Source organism: Sinohyriopsis cumingii, chromosome 16 (genome assembly GCF_028554795.1).
Source record: "Sinohyriopsis cumingii isolate HCF-2022 chromosome 16, ASM2855479v2, whole genome shotgun sequence".
NCBI classification, from domain to species: Eukaryota; Metazoa; Mollusca; class Bivalvia; order Unionida; family Unionidae; genus Sinohyriopsis; species Sinohyriopsis cumingii.
This window is the reverse complement of record NC_142976.1, coordinates 65,584,915-65,600,656: the sequence shown is the minus strand read 5'-3', so window position 1 is coordinate 65,600,656 and position 15,742 is coordinate 65,584,915. Positions and strand designations below refer to the sequence as shown.

Below are 15,742 nucleotides of genomic sequence, written 5' to 3'. Positions count from 1 at the left end.
TCTCTCTCTCTCTCTCTCTCGCTATTTCGCTATGGATGATTGATCTGATTTAGATTATGCCTGCCATGATTTTCCAGATTCACACAGTGAGTATGCTTTTTAATGGGCAAATACGGCACAGGAGTGTGCGCCAAATTACTAAGGAGATTTAACTCCCCCCAGCACTTCTCAATAGGCGCGCACGAAGCACGTGGGGACTGCTAAGTAGAACCGCATGCAGACATCGGAAAGATTATAGCCCATGGAAACCTTCTGTCTCATTAGTTCTCTTTATAAGCTCGCCGAGTGCTACGCATCACTGTTGCTTCTCAGATTCAAGGTCGATTCCAGCTTTGGCGGGTCGGATTATTCCAGAGTTCTTTCATTAATCTACACTATTCCGCCTGTTGAATCGAAGGCAGTGTGAAAATATCCGCGCATTTGTGATGTGTAATTTATTTCATATAAGCAATGTAGCGAGATGTAATAGGTAATAATCATACATCTAGGGCAAGTATCGAGCGAATCTGTTTTTGTATCAATTTCTGCCGAAATAACAAATATTATTCTCTAAATGTTATTAGGAGAGAGAGAGAGAGTATTTTATATTATTATTTTATTTCTGTAAGATAGAACCGGGTTTAGTGGACAATTTGCATTACGTTTTCATATTAAATATGCTGGTTATTGAACCTGTAGCTAGCAACAGCACCGTTTAGCCGATTCACGGAAATGTTAAGCAACAGCAATCGCAGGGGAAGTCATGAATTTTCGCGGGAACCAGAAGAAAATCTTCTTTCCGTTGGGAACAAACCAGTCAGGGCATCTTCGTTTAGATCGGATAGAGAAAAGCCGCAGCCCAAGCCCGCTCCTGTGGACAATTATGAAGGATTCTTTGCTGCAGCTCAAAACTTTTGCAGTTCTCCCAATCTAAGGTACCCTAAAGATGACACATACCTAAATGTTACCGGTGTACAGGATGAAAATCATCAAGAGGATGTGCCTCTAAGGCGTGTTCGATCCTTCAAGACTACTTCAAAAGGTATCGTTCACCGAGGCGATTCGTTCCGAAAGAAGGCTCCCCGATCAGGGAGTGCGGGGGTGGTAATGGACCATAACAACCCTCAAATAAAAATTCATAACGGAAATGACGAGTCTGTAGTATCCCTTGCTGGAGCTGGTGCTCAGACAATAACGGAACCAGTTTCGTCGTACTTTAAAGTGCTTGTAGCTGGTGGTCCTGGAACAGGGAAATCAGCATTGATTGGCCAGTTCATGAATACGGAGTTTGCAGATTCCTTTGATGGTAAGTATATATATTTTTTGGTATTATTTTAAAGCATTCTAGTGTCCAGAATTTGTCTACTCCTCGACTACAGTTTGACATCTTCCATACCTGCCTCAATTTAAATTTTTCATTTTCTCCACTAGTACCGGAAGTTAGAACGATTTGACAGTCTATAAAAGTTAGTTTCGTAGTCCATCCATGTCTAAAATTTACTTAAGGGTCATATTTATTGCTTCTCACGGACCATTCATTGTTGCTAAAAAGGGTGTATGCCAATATGTGGATTCTAAGTCAATAGTTTTATTGCTGTCATTCGTTTAGAAACAGATTATTGCATTTGTAGTTGATCTATATTTTAAGTGAAGACCTAAACAATAACCGTACTGCAGAGTTAGCTTGGAATACAGATGACGATAATAAATAATCAGTGATTGAAGTGCATTCATTGTTGCTCAAGGATGCGAAATAGTAGGGTTTTCAAACCACTCGGTTCGACTGATACCAAGCCCTCCGCCCCCTCCCCCCCCCCCCCCCGCCACTCTCTCTTCCCCCGGTTAAACCTGTGTAGGCGCGACACAAAGCCCGTTTGACCAATTAATGAGATAATGACATATTTTATTTCTAATATTATTCAGTTCAGTTGTTTATTATCATGATGTTATAATACTAAATTATTATTATTATTATTATTATTATTATTATTATTATTATTTCACATTTGGAAATATTCAGTGCCCAGATTAATTATTTCCACTCTCGGTTGTTTTTATCTAAATTGGCACTCGGTGTTTCGTATATACAGCGAGGTTGGTGCAGTTTGCTGGCAGCTGAAGTTGACCTCGTATTACATGTGTATTTAGAAAATGGTGAACCGCGACAGTACAGCTGGTGGAGCGTAATCCATGCGTCGCAGACAACGTTTTCAGAAGAGTAAAGAACGATGGAAATATACAAAATTTCACTGATTATAGTAACTGCAATTACTGGCACTTGTAGGGTTTGCATAACAACTGGATTTTGAGGCAACGAAGGTAACGTGATTGTAAAATCTGCCAAAGTTTGCAAAAACGGAAATGGTTTTGGCATTTTAATTACAGCTTTACATAACGAATGCTCACATATGAAAAATATGCCAACAAGTTTAAAGTTTTCTTAAAATTTAAAGAAACCTAGAAGTTCACAATAAAAGCTGTTATACTGAATGGTCTCTCTGGAGTGGGATGAGGAAACTTTTTACAGCATTTTAATATACCCCGAAAAAGAAAGGAATGGAAACAATCTCCCATTCAAATGACTCGTACTTAAACAGTAAAATCAAGATAACATCGAATGTATATGCATCATCTATTCACTGAATCACTTAATTTGCAGTACGGATTAGTCAAAGATAACCCTATGAGGCCCCTCCATAAATATGAATGGTGGACGTGATGGGCACATTGGTAGTCTCTCTGATTTTCATACCAAATTTCCTGTTACAGGTCAATACAGGTCTGATGATGTCAGAACGAAAATATTTTAAGCTAATATACAGAACCGGCCATTTCAGTGTTGGGGGTGGGGTAATTGTTTTAGAAACAAGAACGTATTCTATCCATTTTATTTGTTGAAAGAAAAATTATCTTGAGATAAATAAAAGAAAAAGAAATCCCTGTTGGAAAGAAAATCGTAGCTCTACCCCACCCTCTCCTCCACCCAGCATTCTTCAGAGGTTTAACTGGTCGATCCCTAACATGTTTCTAATGCTAAATATGCACTGTTTCTACACGTACATTCATTACATGTACCTCAGAGCCGTGACACGCTATTATTCCACACATGCGTTATTATATTAATTGAGTACGTTGTTCTATGAAAAAATTATTTTGGAATGTAACAGTATTGAATTACAGTTTATAAAAACGCCAGCCTACTGTCCCTTTTGACAACAGTACTGACTTTAACCTGTTTCAAAACAGTATTGACTTGACCCTATTGCTAAAACAGTATTGATCAGACACTGTTTACAACCGCAGATCATGAAAACATTGAAGTCTACAACATAAGACACATCGCCCGATATTTTTGTTGGGGAGGGGGATGGGTCTTAGGGCCTAACTAACGGCGCTGTATAGTGTGTTTTAATGTCGACTAACAGTGTAACGAAAGTCAAATTTTCAGGAATATCACACACAACTTTCAACCAATAACGGCGCTTTCCTACAACGTAAAGTTATACTGTTTTTGCCAGACTTTACTTATCATTATGTCTTTTCTCTAATCAATTCAGATTCTCACAAAAGAAATGGACCTGTTTCCAAGTTTCGTTGGCCTACATTTCATTTGGCTGGAAAGCGATGAAAGCCGGGAATGCCGAAATCGGGTTAAGTCGAAATATTATCTTTAACGAAACGAATACAAAATATATTATGCTACTGGAACTGTTAAGCAACGTTTCGTTTCGTTCAAGGAACATGTCCCTCACATGAACCTACTTAAACATACTTCGGCATACCTCGACTACCGTCGCATTGCAACAAATTCAAATGTATGTCGACGGAACATGAAAATGCGTCCATTTGCTAGTGTGATATTTTCATTCCGCCAGGATAAAGACAGCAAAGTAAGTATATTAATTACACATAAATTAGTGGAAGAGTGTCGATATAGGCAGCCAAGTGTGTGAGATATTCCTGAAACTTTGACTACTCATTCCGATGTCAACAGACATGGCAACAGGCTATTCAAGGCCGTTATTTGGATAGTAAGACACTGCACTAAAACAGAAACAACATGTGCTATGTCATACATTGTACGACCGGAAAACATCGTGGACTTATACAAGCTTCTTTTCTTAGCGCTTGTGTGTGTCTGCGCAGTTGATATTTTTGTTAAAAAGGGGACTTGTGTGGGTCAGCATAGTTAATGTTGTTTGTCAAAAAGTGGACTTGTGTAGGTATGCATAGGTAATGGTTTTTTTATTGTCAAAAAATGGACTTGTGTAGGTCTACAAAGTTAATGTTTGTTGTCAAATAGGAGACTTGTGTCTCGAGAAAAGTAAATAAATAAGAAATCACCCCTCTTAGATTACAAGACAGAGTTTCGTACGAGTACGTACTTAATACAATAGCTTTCACAATGGAATTGTGAAGCGTCTTACACCTGCAACGTTTGCACGACTAACTCTGACATACACGTACGTATGCATGTGCATACGCTAACAGAATATTTTTCATGGTTTTGCATATGTAGAAAAGCTGTTGACCCTTTTTTCAAAAGTAAAATAAAAATATTTATGTTTTGAAAAGACCAGTATATATCATCAGATCTTTTTAGATATATAACTGTGCTGAGGCGCATCAATGAAACACGTTTATTCAAGACCAACATAAACAATTGTGCTATCGACATAAAACATGTGAGTTCTTTGTACATGTATTTCTCGTCCTTTTACAAATATTCAGCTCTCCAACCTAATTCTTTTACCAGATATATGATAAATGTAGTACAAAAGAAGGGAGGAAAGGGGGCTGTATGTGTGATCTGGATTTTTAACGTAGCTTTACCAATATTTCACTCACGTATGTATGTATGTATGTATGCGTGCGTGCGTGCGTGCGTGTGTGTGTGTGTGTGTAAAGGCATTTTTACATTCAACTTTTCAGTCCCTCTTTTTATTCACTTGGATTACATATGAAATATTCCTATTTTCAAATAACTTATATTTAATTATATTTCAGGATTATTTTCGTGGTAAAATTACTGGGTAGCATGTAATCTTTGTTTTAAATTAATATATGTTTAAATTTGGAATTATTATTATTAGTATTATTATTATTATTATTAAATTATGAAACCGTAATCGCTATCCATTTGTTCGTATTTTTCTTCAATCGTTGACTTCACTCACCTAGTAGAACGGATTTTCAACGAGCACATTCATTCGGCTGCGACAGCATAAGTTGCTTTGCTTTTTATTGAAAGTTGCCATTTATTGTCAGCAAATAACATCAGCTGTTATCTGCTATTTTGGGTGCACTTCAGTCAAACTGAGCGCACTCGGGTTCGAACTTGCGACCATCCGTCTGAGTCGGACGCTCTTTCCACTGTACTATCTTATTCCTCGTACATTTCTTGAATCGGATACTAGTATTTAGAAAATAAAAGAGTTGCACTGTTTAAGGGTCGTTTAAAAATAGAAACAACATACTTTCTACATCATAATTTTTATGTTGATGTTTGGTATCTCTTCTGCTTCTTGGTTTTTGTTTGTTTGTTTGCTTGCTTATTTGTTATTCATAATAAAAGATGTGAGCAAAACTCATGCTTGTGACATGACTTGGGAGTATGAAGGCTTTTCGTGTCCCTGACTATTATTTAAATAATAAATGCTTGTAAATTGTTCAGGATTCACGCGAGTCTGTCTCCCTCCCTATTACTATCAGTGCAAAATGTGTTTCTTCAATCTAGAATTTATGATGTTGACTACTCAACCTGAGATAAGTAGTACATTATATGATGGCATGTCTTACGTCGACCGATCTGAAAATATGTCATGAATTGCCCTAAATAATGGCTTCATCATACAGAATTCCAACAAAAAGACTGTGATGTAGGGCAAATTATCTGCTTAGATTGTGGGAGATGTATTTGATTCAAGTGAACTATTCTGATTATTATTCCCTCCTTAACGACGTTCATGTGGATATAGATGTGGGGTTCAATAAATTTTTTGCGTGAAAACTAGTGCACGTATCAGACCGTTAATCCAGATGTGCCTTTTTTTCTGTTCGCATGATTTAGGAGTAAACATTGTCGAAATGACTTATAATATCACTGCGGCTTTCTTTCCAACTTAATATGAACAGCGTTAATTTTTCACCTAGGTTACAAACGTTTCCCTTTCACTCCTCGTTGTCAGTACCTCTTTTGTCTCTTTCCCGGTTTCCGTTTTTATATGTCACATCATCTATCAAGATAAATTACAGAAGCTTGACGGTAGATTGTGTTTAATTGGGGTGGGGTGGAGGATGGCGGTATTACCTAGAATTTAAGAAAGACAAGAACGGCCGGCCACCAACTTTGCTTCCCTTCAAGGGAGCAATATCGGCAATTAATTCTCCATACAGATGGTTACTTTCTCATTTTATGGGTTATGTTCAACGCTGAACATTGAAGAAATTCATACAGGATAATGACAGCATGTACCATTGAAGAAAACGCCGTTACATCAGGTCTGAGCCGTCACATCAGGGTCTGATATGCCTTTTTGATGTCGTTATTAAGGCTAATATTTTCGGTCATGATCTGATTTTATTTTCTCATCTGTAACTTTTTGCTTCACTTTTTGCATGTTCTGGTGGTTATCATCACTAACAGAAAACAATTAGCGATACTTACCCCGATCTGCTGGTAAATTTTGGGGAGGTAAGTCTATCCCTACCCAGTTTGCAATTACATCCTCATTACATGCAAACACAGTATTCGTCAGTTTTTCCTGCACTGACGTGACACTTAATTACTGTCTATCGGTTATTCTCTATCAATAAGGATCACACTAAATCTCATCACAAGCGCTTATGTGGTGACATTCATCGATTAACAGGACTATGGACATGTGTCGGCTTTCCTAGGCTTCATCTGCATGGAGAATACATGTGGAAAACATCACATATTACTACCCTTACGCTTTGTCTGCATCAACCATTTACATTTGGATCTCATCCCTTAGTAAACTGTTGACATCAATGACGGTTGGGCTTTAGTTTTTGTGTGTTAAACACCATTTTTAAGGATATGATAAGCTATGCATAGCGACCAGTTTATCCGGTGGAGTAAGAACACGGAAAAACCTCGGAAAGGACCCACCGACCCGCGGAAAGTTGCTGGCGAGCTATAGTCGGTCCTAAATGAAAGCGGTAATGTTCAGACATGCAGTATGGCGGCCACAATAGTCCTGTTGAAAATGTTCCTGCTATTTCCTCCTGAACGGAAATTTTTGTTGTCATGGGGTTTTTACCAGAAGTCTCCTTGTGATGTCTAATTGGTCATTCTTGAATAGGTTTCACCTGGACATCCAGTATAGCCGTCGTAAAGATCATCTTGGAATCTGGTCATACCAACATAAGGGTGCCAATGAAAGACGTCTTATTATGTCGAGCTGGTCTTAGACATCAACGATACTGATATGGGAACCACGTCGGCCATCTTAGAAGAACTGTCATAGCTACTCCTCCTGAACAGAAAGTCATGTCGACCAGCAGTTTTCTTATGATGTTGATCTAAACGAAATGAGTTCCGCATGGACATTCATTGCCCAATTTGGAAATAGTGTTACGGCTACTTCTTCAGAATGAATGGTGTTATCATGCGTATCTTAACTCAAATCTTCTCCCCGACCCCCAGAAAAGAAAAGAAAAACTTTTACTATACGCAATCTTGTTACCGTTACACCTCCAGAAAAGATAGTCATGTCAACATGTTTTCACTAGAAGACCTTTTACGATGTCTAGTTGGTCCTACTTGAAAATGGTGCTGATCTAACGTCAAATACGGCCATCTCTGCAGCCATCTTGAAAATGTTGTTATGCTACTCCTCCTGACAGAAATATTATCTCAACATGACCGAGTGAATGAACTCACATTCCTGCCGAGTGTCCGCTAAAAAATGTTGTTCTGTGGTTTGTGCGGCTGTTCAGAATCATATTTTGCATATTGTTTAATTTTTGGAGTTCTATTTTTATTTACATTGATTAAATTAATATAAGACTTATAACTTAAACATGAAAGACGCTTTTAATGAAGAAAGTACAGCACTACAAACACATGGTTAGATTCTTGAACAGTGAACGTTGATCAATTCACGTTCCGGCTCACATAAATTAGTGTGGAATAGACACTAAGCAAAATGACGAACCAACAAGAGGTAGTTAAACCTTTTAATTATATTTACAATTGATCGAAGTCATTAGAGGCCATCCATTTAGTACGTACTCAAAAATCTGGTAAAGCTTGACACCTCCCACCCCTCCCTGTAAACATGCATACTTTTTTTACACACACCCCCGCCTGCGTATGTACGCTTTGACGTACACACACCCCACCACGAATTTTATAGAACGGCCTATATTTAATCCACGCAGTAACGATCAATGATTAATAATATTAATATGTTTGATAAAACAGATAGTCCACCGACGTTGAATGTATGGCTGCATCAAAGAAATAAGCTGCGTAACTTAAAAAGTTTGTCTAATGTCCGCTAAAAGTCAAACTCCGACTGAATCCAGTCAAACAGGTTACGTATTAGACAAATTATTGTCAAGGTTTCACACAAACACACACCCGCCCACACACACCCGGTTTCCTATGCGTACGTACATTATTAGTAGACACCCCACCCCCATACGCAAGCGTATGCATTTGGGTTAAACCTCCTCCCCCCCCCCCCATGCGTACGTACTATGGACGGCCCCTTACTCTGCTTTAATAAAACATTACTACGGGCCATAAAACTCTCTCTCTCTCTCTCTCTCTCTCTCTCTCTCTCTCTCTCGTGGGGGGCGGGCGGTCTTTGGACATTTTTACATCTAATTAATAATACTAGAGTTGTTTTAGAACATTATAATTGGTTTAAAAAAGAATAACAACAAAGCATGACATTACATTAAGCGTGACTTGTAACCCAAAACATTACCGTATAGTGTCGACAGAATATTGCAACTTTGTATCATTGGTTATATAAGCACTGTAGATAAATCCCAAGGAAAGTGTACACATACCGTTGCGACGAATCATATATTGTAGGTTACTAATTGTTAGTTCAGTTTCAGAGTTTTCATCCAGCCCAAATTCTTTTTCGCTCTCACTCCATATATCTGCTTATTTTGTCCCTTATGCATAAGAGAGGAGGGAGGAAATGAAGGCAGAAACGATTGCGAGGAAATTGTGTACCATATCAAATTAATTTAGTAAACGGGGATTATTAATACTTTGTATCGTTATTTTAATACATCACTCATGATTAATGAGTGGAAATCCATCATTGATCTAGAATCAACAGCACACAGTTTTCAAGAAAGTTAATATATGCGTATTACTGCGCCATATGCGGATGACAATTTGACATATACATAGTATTGGTATATCAAATTGCTTTATACCAACACTTTAAAAGCTGTGTTATATAATATATTGCATGTGACTGGTTTGGTTGTGGCGTGTGTGTGTGAACCAATCGGAAACCAAACCAGTCAGTGATGTCGTGATCCTTTTCGAACTTAAACGACTAACAATATTCTTGGTATGTCAAATTGCTTTATACCAACCCTTTAAAAGCTATGTTAGTTATATATATTGCATGTGACTGGTTTGGTTGTGGCGTGTGTGTGTGTGTGTGTGTGAACCAATCGGAAACCAATCCAGTCAGTGATGTCGTGATCCTTTTCGAACTCAAACGACGAACAATATTCTTGTGTATTTTGATGTTAAACACTTGCCTAAGGGATTGGATCAAAATGTATTCTGCTAGAGTTTGCAATTCGCAAGGTGACGCAGTTTTAATTGTATTTTACCCAGACTAACTTCTTTGGAACTACAGTCTGGGCAAGCCTAGACATGCCTGAGGTAAATTTCAGATAGTGCAGAAAACCTTGAAACCTGACCTAATCCCAAACCTATCTGCTAGTGCGTTTCATCCATATAACGAAGACTAGGGACCAGTCTATCCGTAAATAGAAGCCGAATTACCTGTTTCGGATATCATCGCTATTCCATGGAGAGCCAAACCAGCGGCTGGAAAATTAATTTTTGTTATAAAAAAAAATACAGAAACACCCACCCCAAAGAAAAACAACAGTTAAAGAAAAACGAGGCGCTGGTTTGACCGTATTTTCCTCAAATTCTTGATGCAGATACTCTCTTGGCAGACCGTGGTTATTCTTAGCCCTTCTGACAGACAAATATATTCATCTCTCATAAAATAGAGACGAGAACGTTCAGAGTACGGTTAACTCATTATGCCACTGAGCGATGGCGTCGAATCCTCATAGTTCCAGATGCAATAAGCTAATCAGCGTCTTTTAAACGTTACATTGTAATGGTTTATATCGCAGGCACGTAAATCGCTACAGTCATTGTGTTTCTTGTCACGGGCATGCTATTGACAAATTACAACATAATTGAAGCTTAACATAGACAGCAACTACAGACGAATCAAATCATTTATGTAATCAAGCCCTTAGTAAAGAAAGCAAACTGGATCATTTTAGCACAAAACCAATGGGTAAAATAACAGTGTAGTAAACAATGCAGGGCTTGTTTTGATCACTATCCCATAAGAGGCAATGACCATTGTAACTGCGTATTACATGCATAAAACTATAAACAGTGTGGACTCAGATCGCCATTGGACAAGTAGAACAGGGTCTTTCGTTTTCACTTGAAATTTTTAATAGAACAAACAGCGTATACAGTAGTTCTGGTGTCACATTCTGCCGCTGGCGGTCTGGTAAAAAGTTGTTCGTAGTAGACGATTACTGCGCATAAAGAACTGAATGCCTGTTGGCGTAACACGAGCTGGAAATGCTAATAAGTTTGATATGACGATTGATGAATTGTAACAGAGACAGATGACGGCAAACTAACAGAATAAAATGCAGTGACAGATTTTAACTCTAGGCATATTACTCTGGAGATGGGGTTATATCGGTTGGGTTTTGAATTTGTTTTTCATTGAAGAACAGAATTTTGAAATGAACTGAACAAACATTACTTTTGTTTTTGCATTCTCCAATATGACATGACGGGTATTTTTTTAAAAAAAAAACAAAAAAAAATTATATTTGCAGTAATTCCATTTTGTGAAATTGCAAGAATTCCATTATGGTAACGAATTTTCGTGGAAACTGCCATTTCAGATAGAAACTTCCAAACATAAGTGCTTATCCCGGTTGGTGGCAAGACCAACAACACTTCTCAGCATGCGTTGTAATTAAAACACATCCTTGCTCATCGACTCGTCAAAGATTGACGCAGTCCGTCGTATTTCTTTGTCTGGCTGAATACAGAACGTGTTGCAGTCCTATTAAACACGATTTTCCAAGTTATTACTTTGCGAATAGACTCTATAGCTGATCTTATTAACTTACATAGTGATTATAAATATAATTATCGCCATAATACATCGTCAAGTAATCCTTTTACCATCAGTTACAGACGAATTGACCCATTTTTAATGCGTGTTCAGCTACGAACATAGTAGATGCGCCGCGATGACTGAGTGGTTAGCGAGCAGAACTCGCGAAGAAAAGGATGTTGGTTCGAATCCTAAAAAGCTGGGCCAATGTAGCCTAGATAGGCTGCCTTGGTGTCCATTGGTAAAGCACTTTACTGTTATTACCTCGGCACTGAGTATCCTTCTTGTGGTGTTATGCCGTTAACACATTAAACAAAGCCAAACGAACGGTGTAGACCGTGACATGCCGTCATATAAGGTGAGGTCAGATTTGAGTCTACGCTGCTTACATTTTTGTGCGCCTAATGATGTAATACATGGTTCGATTGAATGAAGCCGGAGATGGTGCAAAACCAGACCAAGAAAATTATATTCTAACATACATCATTATACTGGAGGGTACGCATGTCAGAGGTACAGCAACTGTCAACACATATAAAAAAGACAGCGTATGCCAGTTATAAATCTGAATGATGCAGTAGCTGAAAATGAGGGGAAAACTTGGCATTGCGAACCATATAAAGGTACCTTCGTTACCAAATCTTGATACCATACCTGACCGTTTAACTAATAGCTGTATACATACTCACGTGTAATTTGTATCATCAACAACGATACCCTATGAATGTTTTTCGTTGTAAATCAGAATACGTCTCAAACACAGCAAAATGATAAAGGAACTGAATTAATCTGATACACGAAAAGTCCGCAGCTGGCGAATCGAAGCTTGACTGGCTAAAATTGACCCATGACAGGATATATATATATATATATATATATATATATATATATATATATATATATATATATATATATATATATATATATCGTTCATGAAAAAGTAACAAAATGGTGAATACTATTTACAATGCAAAAAGTAAATTTTATTTACGAAAGTTAGTCGTTTGCTTCGTTACTGCGCGTCTTTGTAAACATGATCACGGGCAGCATGCAATTTGAGTTGAATATACCTAAGTGGGGAAGGAAAGGTTCTGGAATCGCAGACAGAGCATTGCGCCATATGGACAACTGGTGCAACAACGAACAAATTGTAATTCGAAACTAGCATATTATCCACTCGATGAATCTTGTAGCAGCCTTCTACCATCTTAATTGATTCCGAGAGTTATAGACAGTTCTGGCAGACAGTTCTTTGCAATTATCACCCTTTGAATCGATTGAGTCCGCTTGGAGCACCACTGCTGCGTCTGTCATGACTGAAGAGCTATAAACAAACTGAAACTTACACTGAAAAGCGCAATGTTAAGCGAGATGTTTAATGCCTGATGTATCTTGCAATATAAATGAATGGAATGACGACCTAAGAGATGGGCCAAATATCATGTGTTGCGAGATTTACAACTATTTAATCTCATCAAAAGCTGTAGATGGAAAATATATGGAGACCTTTTATAAGCTTACAAAGTTATACCTCCTTCCAGAGTGGAAATATGGATACAATTTTGCACAATACATTGAACTAGGAGAATAAAGTTATCACGAAAGCAGAAATACGCTCATCAAGTCAGTAAATAAAGTAAACGACGCTTACTTTATTTGTATCATGGATGGGGTTGTTGAGAATGGGTAGTGTACATGTTGCACGCTGGGGCACTTGTGCAGTCATGTCGGTGCTTTGTTGTGGAAAATTGAACATGCTATGAGAAATAATCTTGCAGAAGACAGTTTTACTGATAAGACAGAGGTACGAAGAGACATGTTGCAAATATTAAATTAAAAAACAAAAACCTAAATTGGTGACAGCCCCATTAAAGATGACAGAGAAGTAGTGTCCGTTGCCCGAAACAATTTTATTTCTTAAAGGAAGAGTTTAAAACCGCTTTGATAATTAACCACTTAAAGCTTTATTTCAAATTAAAGAAACAGCAATGAACGAAAATTTCACAAGTGAACCTTCGAACTGTACAGGTGATGTATCACTTCATTATCATAGCAGTCATGAAACCTTATCTTTCTAAAAAAAATTCAAACGTATGTTCGCCTGGATGCAGATCATATTAATAAACTGCAAAATGAAACTCACCGTCAGTGTAAATGTCCTTTGTGGAATGACTCTCTGAAACTGAGAATTACAGCTTGCAGTTTACACAAAGTACCCATTAACGACACAACGGATTGCATCGGTGTCATAAGGGATCATTTACATTCAAGAGGTATTGGCAACAAATTTACAAAACATGGGCAGGACAGTTAGGTTAATGTCTATATTGTAAATGACTGTGGATTGTATGTGTCTGTGGAGGAGAAAAGGTTATGGACAAGTCCTGATGTGATTTTAAATGGAGATACTTTGCTAGAATTAAAAGTCAATTTCCTAATTCTAAATGGACAGTGTTAGGGTAACTCTTTGTTAGTGGCAAATGTGATGTAAAGAGAGAAAATAGAAATTATTTAAAAAAATAAAGGAGGCAGAGGATTTTATTTCCAAGTTCAATTAGCCATGTTTTGCACAGGTTGAGAAATTATAAACTTTTTATCAGGCATAGTGAAGACAACCACAATCTTTTAGATATTCAATATGACGATCAGTTTGTGAAAAATCAAGTATTGCGCCTTCTTGAATTTTATTAGAAGAAGATGATGCCACGTTTAGTTGATGAACTAGAACAGGACCATCTCAGATGCTATGTAAAGCATTAAAAAAATTCATGACCCATGAATTGGGATGAGTAAAGTCTGCTGTGCTTTTGCATGTTACTTCATATTAAATGTGTACTGAGATACACAAATAGTCCATGTCTGACTGATTGTGATAATGTGTTCAACATATTTATGATGCTTAAATGTATTGGATGTTATATGGAATATACATGTTACAATTTATTATGTCAGTTACTTATGCATTAAAATACGCAGAACCCTTATAAAAATTGTTCAGCTGTGTAGTATATACTTTAATTAATGCACACTCCTCAAGATGACCCCAGATTTTTACATTCTAAAAATGGGCTGCACCAAGACCCTGTGAGTGCCGTTACTATCAGCCAACCACACTAAAACTGTCGACATGTTTGTGATTAGAATTTGGCACACAAAGGGTAATTTACAAGCTAAAACTGGGTGATGTCCTGGAATGCGTAGTACAACAAACGATTTGGAGTTTTACATCTTGACATCCATTTGATTAAAGATAGTATCATGTTCCTTTGTTTACCCATTCTGTAGGATGCTGTAACATGGAAAAAAATCAGGTTAACCGTTACAAGGCCTCAAACCAATTATAGCGTAAGAACAGCTGACCATGACACTAAAGCAATATACAAATCATGTAAGTAATTAAGAACCCTTAAGTGAAGATTGACACTTCATAAATCAAAACATACATGAATTGCATGATTTAATCATCTTCTGAATCTCTTACAAGATCTCATCGTACATTAACAAGTGCAGCACAAACAATTAAAGTGTCATCAAAAAGTGAAATCTCGTGAAATTTATAAGGAACTAAATGCGCATGCACTGTGGATTAGTGTGTGTTTCACATAAGGATTTTTTTCCATATATTTATTTTTCTTGAGTTGTTTCTACATCCGTTAACTGCACAGGAAGTTCCATTCCCTGTTGTACACCTTGCTTTATATCCACCATAAAAACTTCTACAATCGAGTAATACTAAATGTAAACACACATCAGCCGATAATGCTACAGACGAATTCGCAGGGTTGTAATGGCTGCTGTACCACGTGATAGAGAATGGCAGCGCCCATGAAATTTGAGGCGGGGGTGGCAGGGGCCATTTTTATGTACAAATTTAATGCCACAGTCATCGATCTACTGTAAAAAATCATAAAAAATCAAATAACACAAGTGAGGTCAAGAAGGTCCATATTCTTGGATACCTTACTAAAACAAAGCATAAGAATATTATTCATTTGACCAGAAAAGTCAATGGCAGTTCATAGCAGAAGTTTATCCACCCCAATCCCAAATTTATACCGTCAATTTTCATGTCCGAAGGTCATCTTGGACACCATGTGATGCTCATAGTGCAAACAGAAGCCCTTTTCCTAGATGACAATTCTGCAAAAGTAGTGTGTACTGAACTGGCTGATTCAATTGAAAATAGTAGTCATCCAAGCCGTTTCAGAGACATTCTACTTGCCTCAACCCCATGTGTTTCCTGCTATGGGAGGCTAGCTCTTATTCCTAGCCGACTATTGGCATTTCATTATCAACATACTGCAGAGTAACTATCGAAGGTGTACATGCCTGGCATCAGTTTCAAGAACAACACAAGCCCG

The 15,742-nt window shown here is 37.6% G+C and overlaps 1 protein-coding gene across 1 annotated transcript in view; it reads left to right on the top strand.

The window, feature by feature from the left end:
• The first annotated feature begins 221 nt into the window (after positions 1-221).
• Positions 222-15,742, top strand: part of LOC149780605 (GTP-binding protein Rit1-like) — a 97,855-nt gene continuing 82,334 nt past the window's right edge. The window contains exon 1 of the mRNA XM_089937726.1: positions 222-1,285. Within this exon, the coding sequence (XP_089793852.1) occupies positions 712-1,285 (574 nt within the window). The 5' untranslated portion in view covers positions 222-711. The remainder of the gene's footprint in view (positions 1,286-15,742) is intronic.